Source organism: Spodoptera frugiperda, chromosome 11 (assembly GCF_023101765.2).
Source record: "Spodoptera frugiperda isolate SF20-4 chromosome 11, AGI-APGP_CSIRO_Sfru_2.0, whole genome shotgun sequence".
NCBI lineage: Eukaryota > Metazoa > Arthropoda > Insecta > Lepidoptera > Noctuidae > Spodoptera > Spodoptera frugiperda.
In genome coordinates, this window is record NC_064222.1 from 7673297 (window position 1) to 7695228 (window position 21932).

At 36.5% G+C, this 21932-nt stretch overlaps 1 protein-coding gene across 3 annotated transcripts in view; it reads right to left on the reverse strand.

The window, feature by feature from the left end:
* Positions 1-16999, reverse strand: part of LOC118274847 (neo-calmodulin) — a 42053-nt gene extending 25054 nt beyond the window's left edge. The window contains exon 1 of one of the 3 annotated variants that reach the window (XM_035592584.2): positions 16835-16999. Coding sequence is in view for 1 of the 3 variants with exons in the window: in XM_035592582.2 (XP_035448475.2) it covers positions 11185-11220 (36 nt within the window). In the remaining 2 variants the exon portion in view is untranslated. Of the gene's footprint in view, positions 1-11184; positions 11349-16618; positions 16815-16834 lie in introns of those variants that run through there. The other 2 variants (XM_035592585.2, XM_035592582.2) reach the window with 2 other exon arrangements.
* Between the last annotated feature and the right edge of the window lie 4933 nt (positions 17000-21932).

Sequence of the window (21932 nt, forward strand, 5' to 3'; positions counted from 1 at the left end):
CCGTGCGTTTAGGCGTTTTTGCCATACCTATTATTGGAAGCAAGTATAACAGCTCACGCATAGGACCCATTTAGTATTAGCATTTAATATTTTAGTTTTAAGTAAAATTTCCGTGGTGCTTGGCGACTGGGCTTCTCCCAGTTGTGCAGTCTCTTTTGTGCCTTAAGGCTTAAGTCATCCTGTCTCCTGCATTAAATTCACCGAGGGAAGTGGAAACTATCGTTTTCTTTTCTTCTCCTCTAATAACATCTTCTGATTTGTTTCGTTGCGGGATCCAAGACAGTCATTCATTTCCCTGGGACGCGCCGGACTTCAGTGTTCCGGTGTTTTCATGTTTGTATCTACTGTAGATCCTGGCTTACAGGAGTTGCAGCGGTATGGGAGGTTGTGGCGGGCTTGTCCCATAAAAAAAAAAAAAAAAAAATACTCCTGATTTTCGAGCAGGAGCCCCGGCAACCCGGCTAAAAATTTAATATGGTGGATGGTATAATAGCATTAATGTGTACTGTATATATTTATAATGTGTGTACTGTATATATTTATAATGTGTTCAAACAAAGTTCTACGTGGGCCTATTTGATGAGAATACAATGAAAATTATTGAATTATATTAAGCTTTATAATAATATTAACATGTAAAATGAGTCTAAACGTCTAAGCACAAAGATGCGATTAAGAAAACCGAGTATTATACTGAAATTTTGAAACTTGATTAATTATTCTGAAAATTTAATGTAAAGTCAACCTACACGCAGCTCAATAGATGATTAAGGGTGCTTTTCTACCAGAGATGTGATATGCTACGTTATTGTGAATTGTCTTTCACTAATCGTATTCTTTGGTACACATAGCTTAGCACTGGTGGAAATGGACTCAGGTAAGCTATGTTTTTTATATGGAAAGATGCGTGCTATGGATGGCTTCCCTACTATCGATACATCGCATACTCGAACTGCGCATCTTCCTAGCATAGCTACTTTGCGGCGACGCATCTTCATAGCACATCTTACTCGCACAGCTATATAGCTTAGTACCAGTGGAAACGGTCACATAGTTTCACAGCTTAGCTATTACATCTTTGTAGCATAGCTACATAGCACATCTCTGGTGGAAAAGCCCCGTAATGTTCATTATTCAAATAGTCTATATTTATTGAGCTTCTACATAGTTGTAGAAGAACATTAGTTCTGATTAGGTACCTACTATTGGCTTAACGTATGTACGTTGTTCTATTGTGTAAGCTCCGTTCAGTAATAGACTTAGTTGAAATATACATATTATAAGTATATTATAACAATAGAATCATGCGTTTATGTGCCGTTTACAATTTTATACTCATATCAAGATCCAAAGATCGAATAAATGGACAGTAGTTAATTATCTAAGACTAACATTAATTTTTAATGGGATATGAGGCAAACAAGATGATGGAAACCAATTAAAGCCGCAAATACCTATTCCCATATAGAGCCGCAATAGATTTCTCAGAGAAATTGACACAAACACTAAATTCACTAAAAGAAAATTTAATAATAACATACTTCATGGTCGTGTAGACCACTACTAACTGATTCGAATATTAACATCTAATATCTTCGTGGTATCTACAGTAAATCTGATTAAAATAATAACTAAGCAATCTGTTTTTCATGGACTCAATCTAAAAATATTTTCTCAAATAGACATATTTTTCTTCGATCCCCCTCCTCCTCTCCCTAAAGACCCTCCAAGTTTGGACTATAAAAAAGTTTTAATGGAACGAATTATCGTTTGTCCCTCAATGTCTTTTTCTAAGAAATCGCACATGTATGCGATCCGGATTGTCTTTGACATGTACTAGAAAATTAGAAAATGTTATAGAAAGAATGCTTTTAATGACCACGTATTAGTAGATTTAGTACATATTAACAATTTTTGGTATGGAGGATTCTCAGAAGATTTAGGACTTGTTTCACAATGTCTGGATTGCCGCTATGTGTAAGATAACTTTGAATTAAGAACGTAAATTGTATGCACTATCTGTCACATAAGTTTATCGGACACTTTTTTTATAATAATAATAATAATAACCCCCCTGTAGGGGCCACCTTGACGTGGTGGGGGGGCTTACGGAAGGCATGAACTATAATTAAGTCACTAACACCTAGACTCACCCTTTATAGGAGATACAAATGATCAAGCCACGAACACCTCGGCGATACCCTTCCAACTAACGGTCCCAATCATCAATACATTTGACCCAGTCACAGGCCAAATGTATTATTTTCCTAAACCTCTGTTCTTGTCATTTTCTCAATGCCTCTTAGATCTATTTAACCCTATGTCTTTGGTACTCTGTACTCTGTACTTACTACTCTTTAACTCATATCTACTCTTGGCCATCCCTCTCATAATAAAACCCCTCCATATATTTACATGCGATGCGTCTAAGAAGTAGAGTTATACCCCAGGCGGGTACCGAAGTTAACAACGACGGAGAATCCCGCCCCGGGCCTTCCAGCCCGGGCTGCCCTTCGTACTCTGGGGAGGGCACCGTATCGCAAGCTGCCCAGCCACAAGCTGTTGCAGCACAACATGACCAAGTGTCAACATGTTCTTCACCAACATCGTCATTATTCTCATCCGTACCTTCATCGCCAGCATCATACCTCAACAACCATCAATCAAGCTCAGCCAATTCATCCCCATTATCATTTCACTCCGCCAGGGATGTTGTGCAGGAGGCTATCCCAGCCGAAGTTACTGCACCCGCCCAAGGTGGTCGGCGCACACGTAAAACGTGGACGAAACAAATGAACATTTTCATCATGCGCCATTACTTCATCCTCACCGACCTTGAAAGCAACACTAGAACTTACCTGACACCCTTACACGCACGTTTTACAGCAGAGTTCCCTGAAATGAATGCCTCAAAGCAAAGAATAGGTGATCAGCGCCGCGCTATTGTCCAGCGTAACTTCCTCACAAATGAGGAAATCTCTAACATAAAAGCAGAAGTTAGGCTCCTACTACAACATGACCCGTCAGCATCACACAACACAGATACCACTCACACTTCATCTCGTAGAATGAGATGGACTGACCATCTAAATGAAACCATTATTAGAAGCTACTACCGTTTAACAAACCTCGAAACAGACTTTACCACCTACAGAACACTATTACACGAAGACATTATCTCAAAATGCCCCTCTATCGCACATTTATCCGCACAAAGAATAGCAGACCAACGCAGATCCATTGTGAATAATCAACTTTTATCAACTGATCGGTTAAATCAGATTAGGGAAGAAGTTAGGAATGAATTAGCCTTGATACGTTCAAATAGCCCGGACTATACAAATATAATACCACAACAAATAACACCTGAAACGATAACACAACACAACGACAACATTGAATCAACAACGCCAACAAACACTGACGATCAAAACACACAACAATTAGCACAAATCACTGCAAACCTCTCACCTGAAATAATTGAGCAATTAGAGCAAATGTACAGCGAAACCTATAATAAATTCAAAAACTCCGACCCAACAGCTAGACCTTATATTCCCAAGTTAAGATCGTCTAGGAAATTAGCAGCTATTACAAGTTGCCTCAATACCCACATACTCCCAATGACACTGACCTCAGATACAGATTTCAACACTCTACAGACTACTTTTTATTGCGCAGCATACACCGCAGCTAAATTTAATGGAGCTAAAATTAGGGAAAACACTCAAAGTAACTATCAGCCGGAAAAAGTCCCTTGGTGGCAAAAACGATTGGAGCGTAGGATTAGTGAACTTAGGGCAAATATTGGAAGATTGTCGGAGTATGCAAAAGGCGTTCGGTCGGAAGCTCTTGAGATACACATCCATAATATAAAACGCATATACAAAACACACACACAACACGAAGCTGAAAATACAGACATCACACATTTTCTAGACACCTTGAAACAAAAACTTAATACATTAGCTAACCGATTGAGAAGATATAGAGAGACGACGATCAGGAAAAAACAAAATACACAATTCTGCAATAATGAAAAACTTTTTTACAGAAAATTGTCCCAACAAAATAACTCACAAGGAAATAACTCAACATTACCAACTCCCGAATCATTACACACATTCTGGTCAAATATTTGGTCTAACCCAGTCACACACCACCAAAACAGCTGGATTGAGGAAGACAAAGAAAGATGGAGAGATATACCAGAAATGAAATTTGACCAGATTGATTTACAACTCTTACAGACAGTTATAGCCAGGACACACAATTGGAAAGCCGCAGGATCAGATAATATACACAACTTTTGGTATAAGAAACTAACATGCACTCACACACTACTCCTCAAACACATTAACACATTCATCCAATCACCTGACACAATGCCACCATACATCACACAAGGCACCACATACATGCTACCAAAAGATCCATCAGATACTGTTAACCCCGCTAAATACCGACCCATTACTTGCCTGCAGAACATATATAAAATCATTTCGTCTTGCCTTAGTGAATCTATATATAAACATACACAAGAACAGAATATACTAGCAGAAGAGCAGAAAGGGTGTCGAAAAAACAGCAAAGGATGTAAGGAACAATTGACCATCGACGCCGTTGTATCCAAACAAGCACTCAAACAGAAACGCGACATACACACTATGTACATAGACTATAAAAAAGCCTATGACTCCGTCCCACATTCCTGGTTAATTTATATTTTAAAACACTACAGAATTCACCCCACTATTATTCAATTCTTAGAAAAAATAATGCCTAACTGGAATACTAAATTAAAAATACAGAACGCAAATCAAACTACTGAAACTGAGTTCATTTCGATTAAAAGAGGCATTTTCCAAGGTGACGCACTGAGTCCCTTGTGGTTTTGTTTGGCCCTTAACCCACTGTCCAACATGTTAAATAAAAATGATTTAGGATTTAAAATTAAACACGACTCACAACATACAAGGCTCACCCATCTTATGTATATGGATGACATCAAACTTTTTGCAGGCACACTAAACGAGATACACACCCTCGCTGACATCACACAAACCTTCTCGAATGACATCTGTATGGAATTCGGGATAGATAAGTGTAAAATCCAATCAATCATCAATGGAAATGTAGAACCGACATCATACCAACCTAGGAACCACGAAATAATAGAATCTCTAGATCCCAACGAAGGTTATAAATACCTTGGCTACTACCAGTCAACAGAAATTCACCATAAAAACACCAAGAACACACTTCAACTAAATTTCAAAAACAGGCTACACAAAATACTACATACACACCTCAATTCAAAAAACACTATCAAAGCCATTAATACATTTGCCATCCCTATTCTAACCTACTCATTTGGAATAGTACGATGGACGAAAACGGATCTCACCACATTACAAAGACTAATCAACACCACAATGACTAAGCACAGAAAACATCACCCCAGAGCTTGCATTCAGAGACTAACTTTACCTAAAATTGAAGGTGGCAGAGGACTCATTGACATATCAAACCTTCACAACAACCAGATTACATCACTCAGAAGATTTTTCTTCAACCGTTCACAACACTCTCCACTTCATAAAGCTATCTGTCAGGCAGACACATACACACCACTCGTTCTTGCAGACCACACCAAACAACTGACCATAACATCTAAACAACAAAAAATACAAACCTGGACTGAAAAATCGCTCCATGGCCGTCATCGTCTCGACTTAACCAACCCTATTGTTGACAAAATTGCGTCAAACGCATGGTTAAAGCGAGGCGAGCTGTTTCCAGAAACAGAAGGTTTCATGTTAGCGATTCAAGACCAGGTTATTGACACGAAAAATTACAGAAAATATATAATCCGCGACAGCACCCTTGGCAGTGATCATTGCCGTCACTGCCACAGACAACCCGAGACAATACAGCATATTACCGGAGCATGCTCATCCATCACACAAACAGATTATAAACACAGACACGACCAAGTTGCAGCTATCATACATCAGGCACTCGCATACAAACACAGACTCATCCCAGAAAAAACACCTTATTATAAATACACACCCCAAATCATCCTAAATTCACCCGAATTTAAAATGTACTGGGACAGAACAATACTGACTGACAAAACTATACACCACAACCGGCCTGACATCACACTCCATGATAAGAAAAACAAAATAGTATACCTAATTGATATAGCAATCCCTAATACTCATAACTTAAGTTCCACTCACACAAATAAATTATCCAAATATGCAGACCTAACCATTGAGCTCAAAACTCAGTGGCAAGTTCACACAGTCAAGACCGTTCCCATTATTATATCTAGCACCGGCGTCATCCCTAAAACATTACACACAAGTCTAAAGACTCTTGATCTACATCCCCTCACATTCACACTCCTGCAGAAAGCAGTCATACTTAACACATGCAGAATAGTCAGGAAGTTTTTATCTATTGATTAACTCACCACATATTATTATTTCATCCCCAAAGTTGCTTTGGCCAAAAGCCCGCAATTTTGGTATAATTCCCCAGAAATGGGTGAGGTTTTAACCTTAAAAACACATATAATAATAATAATAATAAAATTTATTATTTGCGCAAAATAATTATTATTTATTATTATTATTATTTATTATTTTTTTATTTGCGTAAAACACGGTATACAAAGTTGGTAATATAAATATAAGGTCCAGCATGTTTTGCTTAAAATTAAAGCATGCAAATTAGTAAGTGCCTAGTCAAACGCTACTAACATATCATGATATTACAATAACAAAGAAAGAGAGTATAATCAAGGTCTATAATCCAAAAATTGCTTAATGCTATAGAAATTATTTTGTGACAACAAATTATACAGTTTATTCTTAAACAATGTACAGTTTAACGTTTTTAAGACACATGGTAGTTTATTAAAGACACACACACACATAGCTGGACAACTCTTATTGTATTTCACTATCCTAGGAATAATTTCTAGTTCTAGTTTATGCTTGTGCTGATCACGTCGACTACGTGAGTTTACTTCATCTATTGTTTTAAACAATTGTATATATTTTTTTACGAACATAGACACTTCATATACATACAATGAAGGTAATGGTAGCAGACCAAGCTTTTTAAAGATAGGTTGGCATGATTCATCCGATGGGAGTCCATAAATAGCTTACCTTGATCAGTACTATTTCCCCAAAAAATTAGTCCATACCGTAAACATGACTCAACATATGCCTGGTAAGACATCACAGCCGTTTTTATACTAGTGACCTTCTTAATTTGCCTAAGGGCGTACGCGAATTTATTTATTTTATTACACACATGGTCGACCTGAGCTTTCCAATCCAAATGTTCGTCTAAAACTATTCCTAAGAACTTAGTTTGCGTCACTTGGGTAAGTTTGGGTATGTTCATTTTAAAATTAAATTTGTCATTATAAGATTTATTGAATTGAATATATACTGATTTATTAAGATTAATAGATAAATTATTATTATTTAAATAGTTAATTAAAATGTCAATTGTATTATTTATGTCCGTTTCATGATCAGTAACGTTTTTAATTTTTTTGTCACTAGTAACAATAATAGAGATGTCATCAGCAAAAAGGATACATTTATGATTGGTTATGTTAATTATGTCATTTATGTAAATTATAAATAGGATAGGGCCCAATATACTACCTTGGGGTACGCCACATTTTACATTTTTATATTCAGACGAGTAAAATATCATCTCCCTCTTTTCATCAAGTTTGGAGATAACTACCCTCTGTTGTCTATCAGTTATGTACGATGATAACCACTGGAGTGACAAACCTCTGATTCCGACGGACTCCAGTTTCTTTAATAATATATCATGCGAAACTAGGTCAAACGCCTTTGACAAATCAAAAAATAAGCCCGTTGTTAGGTGTTTGCTATTGATACTCGCCAGTACTGTTTTTAAGAGAGAATAAATAGCTAAGGTAGTTGATTTTTGTTTTTGGAAACCAAATTGTTGTTTATTCAAAATGTTGTATTTTTCACAGTAACTAATTAACCTTTGATACATGCACTTTTCATATACTTTTGAAAGAATGGGTATTAGTGTAATAGGACGATAATTTTCCATATTACTTTTGTCACCCTTTTTAAAGATTGGTTTCACAAGGGACAGTTTTAAGGCATTCGGAAACACACCCTGTGAAAAGGATAGGTTGATAAGATATGTCAAAACTCCGCTTATTTCATTAACACACGACTTAATTAATTTGGTGCTAAGTTCATCGTAACCCTCAGACGTGGTATTATTTAACGATAATATCTGTTGTCTTACTTCAGTTTCGGACATTGGCGTGAGGTACATTGAGTTTGCAATAAGGTTTTTATTAGCGCATTTGGTGTTATTGTTTTGAATTGGATTACAATTAACGTAGTGACTATTAAAGGCGGAAGCTATTACTTCCGGTTTTGTAAGGACAGTGTTGTCAATTTTAATGTGTTCAATATTATCTTTGGGGTTCATATTGTGTATTTCGCTTTTAATAACTGCCCATGTGGCTTTACATTTATTGTCATTTCTGTCAATATACTTAATATTAGCATTTCGCTTAGCATTATTGATGCATTTCTGTAGCAAAGTCGAGTATGTAGTATATTAATTGGTTTTGTTAGCTTGATTTTTATTTTTATAATATTGGTATCGTAGACAGCGCTTAGTTTTAGAACTCTGTTTTAGACCCTTGCTTATCCATGTTTGTTTTGTTTTTTTGTTTAAGTCTATTTTAACCCTTACCTTTGGAAAGCAGAGATTGTGAAACAGACATCAATTCAAGGAAACAATCGAATGCCTTGTTTGCGTCGTTCTCCATGTATATGTTTGCCCAAGACAAGTTTTGTAAGCATTCTATGAACTTATGTGTATTATCCAGATTGTTGTCTCTCTTATAGATATAATATATTGATGCTTTTGCTGTCTGAAATTTTAGAGGAAAGCTAAGTGTTTGAGCCGTTTCGTGGTCAGAGAGATGAAGTGGTAGTACTCTTGCAATAGCGTTAGGTATGTTACTCAAAATATGGTCTATACAAGACGATTTACGAGTGGCTTCATTAATATGAATGTCAATGTTATGGCTACGTGCTATATCGTGAAAAACTTGCGTGATTTTCCCTTTTTTGAAAGTATTTATATTAAAATCACCTGTCAAAATAATACGGGTTTTTGTTTTGTATTTTTTGTAAATATCATGTAAGATATTATCTAACTTACTTAAAAATTGGTAAGGATCGGACCGAGGCGTTCTGTATATGCAGATTATGATTAATTTTTCATTCGTTAGTTCTATACCACAGGCCTCAAATGTATTTACGGAGGTATGTGTTTTTACAAACGGCAGTTCTTTGTAACTAAGACCCTTCTTAATCAGAATGCAAGTGCCACCTCGCTGTTTATCCCTGCAAAAAATTGATGCCATTTCATAATCCGACAACTTAAGATAATTTTCGTGGCCCTTTTTAATAAATGTCTCAGAGAGGCAGATTACATGTGGGTCGTTTTGCAAGTCTCGCATCTCCTGTAATGTCAATTCCAATATTTCTTGTTTAGACTTAACTTTCGGGTACTTCATCAAAATATTGCACTTGCAATATTTTGATGAAGTACCCGAAAGTTATTTGAGATCGATGTCGCGGGTTTAGGAACGAAAAAACAAGTTATTTTTTATTGATGATTGAAAATAGTGAGGTATTGTACCTTTTTTAGGTTCCCCGATACAAGTACGCGCGTTTTTATTTAGTTCCGGTTCTGTATTACTATTGAAGTAGGAGAGATTTTCAGTTTGAGTTTGGGTCTTACGACCAAAGTAGAATGGAATTGTGCCTTTTTTGGGTACATTGTTAGTATTTAATTTAAGACTTGATCTGCTAGTCACTATTCTTTTCATAAGTTCTCTAGGGTTTAAATAGTTTTCACTATAGTCATTACAATCTATAAAGTAGTTAATTTTAGTACATAATTCGGTCATATTAAAGGACTCACTTTCCAGAAATTTACATTTTTTAAAGTATTTACATATATTTTTCAGACGATAATTAAGCCTATTAGGATCTAAGTACTCATTCTTAAACACATTCAATACTATGACCATATTGTTGTAAAATGTATCTAGAATAATTTGTAGTTGAGACAAAACAAATTTTAAATTGTGGTCATTTTCTCCCACACAACTTGTATAAGGGTGGTGAAACAGGCGCTTATAATTGTATCTTGGTAGGAACACGGTACTTTATTTGTAGTCTAACTAACAATTTTAATAGTACAAACAAGACAAATATGTGTAAACCCACAGCAGAAGTAAATAAGGAACAAACCTATAAAACTGATCCTAAACTACGTATTAATTCAAGGATTAAAAACAAAGCACAACAAAGAAGCACTTAGCTCTCATCTTCGTAGAAAAAACCCTAAAATAGCCCAAACTAATGTTGAGTCATAGAAAAATATTCCTGATTGCGCGTAGAAATTCAAACAACATTATATTCTGGGTAGTAGTCTGAATATTCCGCAAACTTTACATAGTTCAATGGTGAGATAACACAGACCATCACATGACTGCATCGGAAAGCCATAAATGCAAAAATACATTTCAAGAGCTTCGCTATATTCCTATGAATTTGCTATATTTGATGATATTAGCATTCAAGATGAAGTTTCCGCTATTATAAATGATAGACAGAAGAAAGCAGTCGAAATATTGATCGTCAAAAGATGAAGAGAGTCGGAGAGAGTGTCAATCAAAAGAGTTTAAATAAGACAAGAGATTTGAAAATTTAGAAAATTATTGGATAAGAGAAAGAGAGTAAGATAAATAATTTATTCTTATTTCCAACCCAGGGAAAGCAACCGAGAAAGGTAAATAAAAATTATAATAAAGAAAACAGAAAAAAACGAGGTAATAAAGAATATTATAACACATTCAGGTAATTAGAAACTTACTGTAAAACTATACTAAGCACTTGAACCATAATTTTAGCCAAACCAGATGCTATCAGTCCATCCAAAAGCTTAGAATCCGAAATTGATACTTCAGCCTTTAGACAAAAGAGTGCAATAGAGCCAATCCAAACTAGACAAGAATGATCAAGGTTAATTAACAAAAATAGTTAAAAAAAAGTAATATTGTGAACTTACTGGAGGACCAATCCAACACTGAAACAGATTGATCATTGCAACGGATGCTACCAATCACTGCGAAACTTCGCGGTTCGAAATTTAAACATAAAACTGTTGATGGCTGCGTGGGCGCCTGCCAGTATACAACCGTGTTCTCCGACCACAGATAACATACTACCATCTTTATTTATTCTATGGCTTGGGAACGTGCCATAGTGGAAAACTGCACCATTAGTACAAGTTTGTTTTATGTTTAACGAAATCGAAACGAGAATGCGTTCGGCGATCTGATTGGTTGGTTCATTTCCGCCGGCCAATCAGAGCTCCGAACGTTCACTCGTACGTAATGCAAACTCGTACTATGGGTACTGATTCGCGATATTTATATTAAATCTGTAGACTGTATGTTGCCTTCGGGTAATTCGCGGAACACGTAGAGTAAATACCGCGAATTTGGTAGTGATTGATGAAAGACTTTTTCTTAATTTACTCTTTCCTTTAGAATAACATGTTTGGGTGTCTGCTATTGCTTGAAGAGGTGGTCAGGAGTGTGTTTGTGTTAGATTAGCTTTCTAATAAAGATTTTCCTATTGACTAACTTTCCGTCCGTAATTTTGCTTGCCTGGTCAAAGCAAAGAAATCGCCTATCTACTTATATCATTTTCCAGACTCGTATCTATGTCCAGAGGGCTTAGTACGAGTTTGTTTTACGTTTAACTAGTTCGACACGAGAACACGTTCGGTACTCTGATTCGTTGGTTTATTCGCACCGACGCAATCAGAGCCCCGAACACGCTCTCGTATCATTTTCGTTCAACGCAAAGCAAACTCGTACTAAGGGATACAGATCTAAATTTTTTACTTATAAACTTCTCACTCGTAGGAAAAATTGGGGCAGTAGCAAAAACAAATATATGTCAGCATTCAGCATGAGTATATTCCAATACTCTCCAATAAATTTGGAAAACAGATTTATACGTTGTCAGACTATAAATAGCGAGAACATCTTGCGTTGGTTTATTGCTAGTGTATTCACCCCTAAAAGTTTCGTAGAACCACAAACAGAAGTCATTATAATGGCTGTTTAACACTAGCATTCGGTTCTGGCCTCGCCCACTTTCATCCCACCCGAAATAGTGAAAATAGTGATGCACCCCACATAAATCTTTGTTCGTTCTAGAACAATCTATTGTCTGTTTCCTAGACAGTGCAAACATCCATCAATAGCAATCTGGAATGATCGACATTTGATTGCGATTCAATAACGATCTCAGATAACCTGGACCTTTTAAACTACGATCTTCAACAATATAAACCAGTACAATGCTATCTCCAGGTCTCCAACTCACCTGGGCAACATTGAAAATTATGGCAAACCCTCTTAAATATGTAGAAATAAGCCTTCCAGATGGGGTATCTTGATCATTGTCAGCAGAAGGATTTGCAATGAACCCCTTTTATCTGATATCACCAAATCTTACGGCAAAGACCCTATTCCGTTTTAATCTGGAGTTTGTAAGGCCCAGGAAGAGATGGCAGGACAAACTTGATACCTTTGATTAGAAATTGGCCGCAAAAACCTCTGCACAGAGAAGAGTGGAAAGAAGGTAGGAAGGCCTTTGTCTTTGACAGTCGGACAATCATGGCTTAAAATAAATAAATAGAATAGCAGTGAATTCCCGAGTATTGATATTATAAAGCTGAGATGAAAAAGTAATTCATGAAAGACATAAAACAATCTAATTGCACCTTAAATAATTCGTCTAATCGATCTAAGGTTTCGCTTAATGATGACATTCTAGGGCACTAGTGTCTTCACTTAGATAGTTAGTGTTGAATAATTTAAACATGGCTAACTTATAACTGTATAGTAAGTTCAACAAGTACGATTAATCAATGTTCAATCCTTCTTTGTATTTGAAGATGCCTTTGCCCATTAGTGGGATAGTTTACAGACAAATTTCGTCGTGTCTCGGAGGTTTAAGACGCCCGATTCTCATGTATGAGGGTGCAGTTTCGAAACCTACCAACGGTAAAGTACCAATGTGACCTTTTTCGAGTTATAGATATGCTTTCTAAGATTATTTAGACACCACTGACTAACGGTGAAGGAAAACGTCGTGAGGAAACCTGGACTTATAATTTTTGATTCGATTAAAATCGCCAATCCGCATTGAGCAAGCGTGGTGATTAATGCTCAAACCGTCGCCGTGTGAGAAGAGGCCTTTGCGCATTGGCCACTGTTAATGTTATCACCAAGTCACCACGGATTATTTTAACCGACTTTGAAAAAGGAGGTTCTCTGTTTGACCTGTGTATGTATGTAATTTATGTACGAGTATGTATGTATGTATGTTTGTGCGCGATTATGTAACGATTGGCCAAACCGATTTTGACCAACTTTTAGTTTTAACCGACTTTAAAAAGAGGACGTTGAAATCGGTTGAAGTCTAGATATCATTTTTATGTCTGGACAAGTGGAGATCGTTTTAAAAGGGTGAAGATTGATTGTAGAATTTGTAGACTACTTTTCTCTTTGTCTATACGAGCAAAAGCGAGAAACACCAGTGATTAATTATACTAGCTATATTTAGCTAGCTATATTTATTTTTATTAAATGTTTAAGTTAAAGTAATTCTTTACGGTATTTGAGTCAGTAGTGTTCTACTTTAATACAAAGTAACAAAATGAGATCTAGTATTTAGCTATCGTCACGTAGATCTTCAGACTATTCTGAGTACTTTATATAGTTATAGTTAAGTGATCTTTAAATACACTCCTATTAAAGTCGATTGTCAAATAACGACCTCACCAAATTTATTTTCACGAATCTAATGCGAATCTCATTATATTCCGTACTTTGAACGCAAAAATAATAAAATGGCGCATTGGTGCCTTGAGGTAAGCATCCACAGGTCCGTATCGTACGCATCGCACCTTTACCCTGCCTTGCCTTGCATGCGCAACGCTTTTCCACCACAAATGTGCTATGCTACGTTGGCTTCCACCAATCATATTCATTGGTACACATTGCATAGCACTGGTGGAAACGGTCTTAGCTTTTAATTTTTGTATGGAAATATGCGTGCTATAGATGTGTGTTATGGATGTGTGTTATGGATGGCTAGTAGGGATACTATCAATACATCATATACTCGAACTGCACCTCTTCCTCACACAGATACTTTGCGGCGGCGCATCTTCATAATACATCTTACTCACACACCTACCATAGCTTAGCATCAGTGGAAACGAACGGTCACATAGTTTTACAGTTTAGCTATGTAGCTATGATATATGCCGTAGCATAGCTATATAGCACATCTCTGGTGGAAAAGCAACCTGTAGAACCTTTTAAATTGCGAGCTCCAACCCAACACCAAAGCGTGAAGATTGTAATAGCTATACGAGGCTCATAGTCCAATAATGGATTGTCATGAGCCGTTGACAAAACTCTAATATCTTCCTCATAAACAGAATATTAAGCTAAAGTTTTAAAAATAACATTTTAGACCCGAATGCAACTGACAAACAAGTTTTTTGTTGAATAAAACGTTACAAGGTAAGAACTTGTCTCCATTTTAGACTTATACCTACTTTAGTGTTTAGATCATAAACTAATAATATCTACTTCATTAAAATAACAATATTAAAATAAACTTCTTCTAAAATGTCATCGATGTTTTAAGGAAAATCAATTCCAGTAACTTTTTATTTTTATTTTAGTTTAGGTATTGTGTGTGTATTGGTAAAAATGTATTCAGTATTAAAAAACTGTGTCTATCGCCACAGTTTCTAGAATTCTAGTCATATACATATCTAAATATATATGACCGGTTATATGCCGTTGAATGCACGGTTGGCGCAGTGACTGGCTGCCGCACCACGTGGCGCGGGTCCGATTCTCGCAAAAAAGGTGATAACGGCCATTTTCTACGTAAAATGGCCACATTAACCCGAAGTCAGAAAGAAGGAGGAGTCTCATCCTCGTGCTTCGAGAAAGCATGCAAAGCCGTTGGTCGTCCGTCTGACCTATCTCCAATGTGTCGGTTTGCCGTCCTATCAGGTTCTGAGAGTGAGAGAACAGAGAGTGCACCTATGTTAACCCACACCCTTGTGTACTAGAATATCTCCTGTATTGAGCTAGTCTAGTTAGACAGACTGGCCACTGTGTGACATCGAAATAGATCAGGGAGACTTTTAAATGCCGTTTCTACTTAAATGTCTTTACGTGTAGTCCAACAACTTAAGGAAAACTTTCCAAAGATTAAGAAAGACTACTAAGATTTGTGATAGTCGTTGTGGTTTGTCAGAAGCATAGGGGGAAAATTCAAATTGCAGAGAATAGACTGATGGCAGTCACTTCATGTAAAATACTGACATTCAGTCAAATCTGGTTATGAGTTAAGATTTTGTGGTAGCAGCTCCTATTCTAGTTAGAAAAATACCAGCAAATGACTACATCATATTTTAATATCTTCTCTTCTATTCGTTTCTCAAATTGACGCACTGTATTTTTTTCTCAAATGGGTCATTCCGCAACATTTTTATTAACTACTTTTTTTGTACTGGTCTTTCCCAAATGAATTTTGAAGTCTAACTACTAACTACCGTACTCAGATACATTTAATGAAAACTTAAACTATTCCTTAGTAACAATTTGGTCCCGAAAACTATTGCTAAGGACTGGGTAAATTACCTAAGCATTAAATCGCTTTGAATGCGTCGGTAAATCTCAATTAGATTAAACAAAATGTTAATATTACAGGAACCGACTAGATTTCCTCTCTGCAACGAACTTTTTATTAAAATGCATTATTTATTAAGACTGGTTTCGTCCGCGTTGCCGTAGCCTATGTGTTATTCCAGACCATAATCTACCTCTATTCCAAATTTCATCCCGATCCTTTCAGTCGTTTTGACGTGATTGATTAACAAACATATACATAAACACACAATCTCACAAATTTTAGCATATAATATAAGTAGAATGAAACAACTAGGTGCCAATTTCAAGCACGGTTGTTTGTTGCTACAAAACTAATAATAAATAATTATCACCATAAGTAAAAGAATAGTTACATAGCAGATTATATATCATACAATGTATACAACGGTACATAGTACAGTGATCATAATGATTTGTACGATAGTGGAACAAAGTGCTAAGTAGGTCATCCTAAGCCATCAATTAATAATGTTATCTCGGATCCTGATGCTTTTCACTATATTTTCTTTACATTTTATAGAACAATACCTAAGAACAGACTTACAGACAAAGATATAAGTGATTGGAATAATATGTAGCTATAGAATTATTTAGTCAAGAATTTTAATGTTGCATCTTAATTTGATATTTAATGTATCTCATGAAAATGAGGTCTGTAGTAAACAGATAGAGAGAGTTTTCATAGAAAGTAGAAGGAAGAATATATAATTATAATAGACTTACCGAAGAAAAAAATCGTGTGATGAATGATGTAGTTGTATATGAATATAATGCACTGAAGCGCTGAGATACGGGCGTGTTCAGTGACACTTCTGCTACACTGAAAGAGGCTGAGGTGCTGTGCTAGTCTATGTCAAATTGTTCGCGCACGCGCCCAACGACCCATGGTAAAGGGGGCGTTCCAACGCCACGACTAAATATTAAAAAAATAATCCTTACCCTGCAAGAACAAAGGAACTTCTAACACACGACTTGTTTACTCAAAGTCTGATTTTAAAATATCGAATGACGTTATAGAACGAACTCAACTCGACACAGTCTTTTGCAACCTGTTTTTGTTTTTTTCTTTAACATACATTGATTCTCGAGTAGGTATTGAAATAAAATGTATAATATTTTTCTTGTTTTAATAAACGCAAAAGCCACGACCTTTAGAATTATTTTGATGGCATTCAGAAACGAGTTTTGTTACAATTTATTTAGGTATTATGTCTGGCCGCTCGATGGACGGTCATGACTTGTGAATACGTAATTATTTCCCGTTTATAGTAAATGCGGACGTTTCCTTAGGTGCTAAGGAACTTACTTACTTAATTACGTATTCTACTTGATTAGTACTTCCCCATCTGCTGTTTTCATCAAAATCATTTACACACAAGAGTGTGTTTTTCCACTCAGAGATGTGCGATGTAGTTATGCTACGAAGATTCAATCTGCAGCTCGAATATGCGATGTATCGATTAGTGGGAAAGCCATCTATTGCACGGATTTTTCCATATAAACAACTTAGCTTAGCTGATTCCGTTTCTATCAGCGCTAAGCTAGCTATGTGTACCAATGAATATGATTAGTGGAAGCCAAACACATCCACAGCAACGTAGCGTAGCACATCTCTGGTGGAAAAGCATAAGAAAATAAAGAAATCCTACTACGAATTTTCATTTCCCATCACAATTGTTTCTGATCCGGAGCTGCGGACCTGATCCGGAGCTGCGGACTACCTAGCGGGTTTACCGGGGCTCCGGCTCGAAAAGCAGGAGAAGGAACGGGGTGGTTTTTAGTCAGTAAGAGTCTGACACTCCCTCTCGCCTCGCCCAAGGTGGGAGAAGTCATTGGATGATTTTCCCCACTGAAAAAAAAAAAAAAAAAAAAATCACAATTGTTTAATTGTGATGGGAAATGAAAATTGAATAAGAGAGATGTTTATCTCTCTTATTCAACTTTGCGATGCAAAATGCAAATTAATAAAGCATTGCAATATATACAGGTATTGTAACACATCACATAACATATTGAAACTTGTGTATAAACTATTTATAAACATGAATTGAAATAAAAGAAGATTTTATTCACAAAACAGGTTAGACGAGTCGAGTCGTCGACAATTTTCCTCTACTGACCACAAGTCGCGCCAGTGAAAACACATTTTAATTAAGATTAAATACAACTTGCAGTTGTATACATTGTACATGTATATGTTTGTATAGATGTAGGTATATAGATACATAATATGCTACCATTTAGTTTGCCGTACTTTTATATACGCCTTTATTTACTTTATAAGATTATGTTTGGATAATTAATTTGTTTTTAGTAATGACATTAGTGTGTAATGTACTTTATGACGTCGTATCGTCACGCCTTTTATCCCCGAAGGGGTAGGCAGAGGTGCACATTATGGCACGAAATGCCACTATACAATGTAAAATATACACCCACTTTTCACTATTTGTCTTATAAGTCCCATGTAAGGGGTTGAGACTATTGCTATATACTGGGCACAATTCCAGACTCCGTACTACTACTGAGAAATTTTCGAAAAGCCGAAAAATGCCCAGTAACACTTGCCCGACCCGTTAATCGAAACCCCTTGCTAGCTCTTTCTCCGACCCGGAAATCGAACCCGAGACCCCTTGCCCGGCAGTCGCACTTGCGACCACTAGACCAACGAAGCAGTCCTGTAATGGACTTCATGTTTATGACTGACTTATTTATTACTGTATGATTTACAACCTCACTAGCTTCTCCCAGTGCCGCAGTCCTATAGGATAAGAGAAGTGTCCTATGTGTTATTCCAGACCATGTTCCTTAATCTCGATCCCTTCAGCCGTTTTGACGTGAAGGAGTAACAAACAAACATACAAAGTTTCGCATTTATAATATTAGTAAGATTTATAGTAAAGCTCAAGACCGGTGTGATGCAGGACTTCTGTGGAAGCCGTCTGCCTCATCTAGGAGATACAGCCTAAATATAGCTGAAAATGCAGACTAAATATCGACAGTTGAGAGGCTAATTAGCCTTGCAACCGTCGAATATAGCTCAAAGCCGACTGACATAGTGATCTATCAACGCACAGCTCAAACCACTGGACGAATCCTGCTGAAATTACGCATGCATGTAGATGTTATGACGAAACTAAGAAGGATTAAATTATAAAAGGATTTTGATTAATTGTAAGTACCGCCAAGGCGATAAAATAGGGCCCACTACGGATGAAACTTTGTCAATTTTAAACCGATCGGGCTGAGATTTTCCATGCATAAAGCTATTATGACGTATTATTAAAACTTGAGACGGGATATTTACCATGTTTATTTATTTCGATGAGTTTCAGTTCATCCGTGATCATGGTGCTTGCAACAGTGCCGAAATATCGAAATAAATAAACATGGTAAATATCCCGTCATAAGTTCTAATAATAGTGTTAGTAACCATGTCAGTTTAAAAACTTATATTATGACGTAGGCATCCCTTAAGAAAGGATTATGATAAATTCCATAAATAAACACAAAAGCTAGTTTACTTATATTAAAAGGATTAATTTCTTAGAACCTTTTTAAAACTAAATAACATTAGTTGTAAAATAGATAGAATATCTGACATTTAATGCGTCTACCTTTGCCTATCCCATCGGGGAATAAATATTTCCACTTAAAGCATACTAAATTCGGATTTGGGTTTGTAGACAAATCGGTTTTTAGAAAGGGGTTCTCCCTTGGGGTGAACTGTGAAACGGGTTTACCGTTAAGCTCTTTCAGTGTTTTCGAGATACTAGGACTTTTAGGAGTTAGTGTTTAGTCTTTTAAAGATATTAAAAGCTAAATGTATTGTATTGTAAAACCTTGTTATTTTTTATGAATCACGCCGGCCCATGGACACTTGAAACACCAGAGGCGTCACAAGTGCGTTGCCGACTTTTTGGGGATTAAGAATTTTAGGGTTATTGTGCGGGAATCTGGGATTGGGAAGAGCATTGGGCCTCCGGCCTCACTCACACAACTCACACAACTAAATCTCCTGATTCAAAAAAAATCTATACCTACTAAAAACTGCATCAAAATCGGATCAACTAAACGCGAGATAATCGCGCACAAACATATGTACATACATACAGGTCAAACTAAGAACATCCTTTTTTTGAAGTCCGTTAATACACCTTGATGTCTACTATCTAATTAAAAACGTACACAGTACCTAATTAATATAAATACCTAAAATTTCTAGCTCCTACGGCAGACTTTACTGCAAGTTTCTACGCTGTGAATGTTTGCTTAAAATTTAATGGTAGGCGCGCGCTTCGTATAATGCCCATGTTACCTTGCTACTCGGTTCAACGTGTGTCTATGTAAATTGTAGATAGATATAATACATATTTATTTGTTTACACTGGATATAGCAGACACAATAACCAATATATTTTTAACGAAATCAAAACGGTGTCTATAAAATATATCCGTGAAATCTACAGGAAGCCAATTAATCCATTAAAAACTCTATAGCTCATAATGAAGATCCAAAGTCGAAAAGTTGGCCTAAAATAAATTAACTGTGCATACTTCTATTTATTTAATTTGCATGTGATAATAATATGTGCAGCGAACAATTGTACAGTGAAGCAAGAAGCAACACGTATCTCTAAATTACTCGATGTTTTAATTTTTAAATACATAAATACGAAAACACAAATTTTATGATATAAGCCGGTAAACGAGCAGTCGGATCACCTGATGGTAAGCAATCGCCGCCGTCCATGGACACCCGAAATACCAGAGGCGTTACAAGTGCGTTGCCTTTTAGAGATTAGGAATTGAAGGGTTGTTGGGGAATCGGGGATTGAGAAGATTGGTAAGGATGGTAACTAGGCCACATGTACAACAGCTCTATTTATTAATTGTTACGAATAAGACTCTTCTTCTTCTGGTGGTGAATTCTGGCCCTTATCCCAAGCTGCTCAGTTGTGGTAGACTCATCATGTTTTCATTTTCATTCTCCCCTATCAGACGAATTTTTTTTTAAGTTATTGGGCCAAACGGCCAGGCGCAACACCTGATGGTAAGCGATCAGTGTCGCCCATGAACACCCGCAACACCAGAGGAGTCACAGGTGCGTCGCGGACCTTTTAAAAGGGAGTCTTGAACGCTCTGCACAAACAAACTATCACATCACAAACTCCAGTTTCTTAAATATCCTGATCCTGAGCTGCGGACTATCCAGCGTAAAGCAGGAGTAGGAACGGGGTGATTTTTAGTCAGTAAGAGTCTGACACTCCCTCTCGCCTCACCCAAGGCGGTAGAAGTCATTGGATGATTTTCAGCCCTCAAAAAAAAGTTTCTTAAATATCATTCACTCATTCATTCATTCTTCGATCGTCATCTTTTTCATCATCCTTCTATATTCCAATTTAGACATCCTAAGTCAAAGGTTAATTCACAATATAATGCTTTATTATTCCAAACTTTCCCATACTCGCTTATAAAGAAATTTTAACATCATTAACCGACTTCATATTTCTTTTATGTCCAATTTAGTATGACAAAAAAGGAACTAAAGTACGTAACAATCGTATTTATTGTACGAAATGGCTTCATCCGGGAACTAAAATGGATAGGGGCTTGTGAATAGAAATATTTGAAAGAGATGGGAATATTATTTTGGTTGGGAAAGAGGGGGATAGGAAATAACTTGTTAAATATTTTTTTGCAATGGTCCTGCTGTTACTAGGTCGAATGGATAATGGATAGAAAGTCAAGGGGTTTACAAAAAGGTACCTAAATTTCGCTTATAATATGTTTTATGTTGGCTGTATCGTAATTTTCTCCGAAGGATTACAAAAATGCTTGTTTGGCTTCGTCAATCTTCCCAGATTAAGCCACAAGACATGTAATCATCTCCTTTATATGTGTATAATCTAATTTGCAAAGCAAACAAAATCTTAGCTCGCGAAATCTCGCTACACGCTCACACCATCCTCCGTCTCAACATTTCCCCCGCTACAGAGTATATAATCAGCGCGCGGTGTCAAGGTCAATTCAGTTC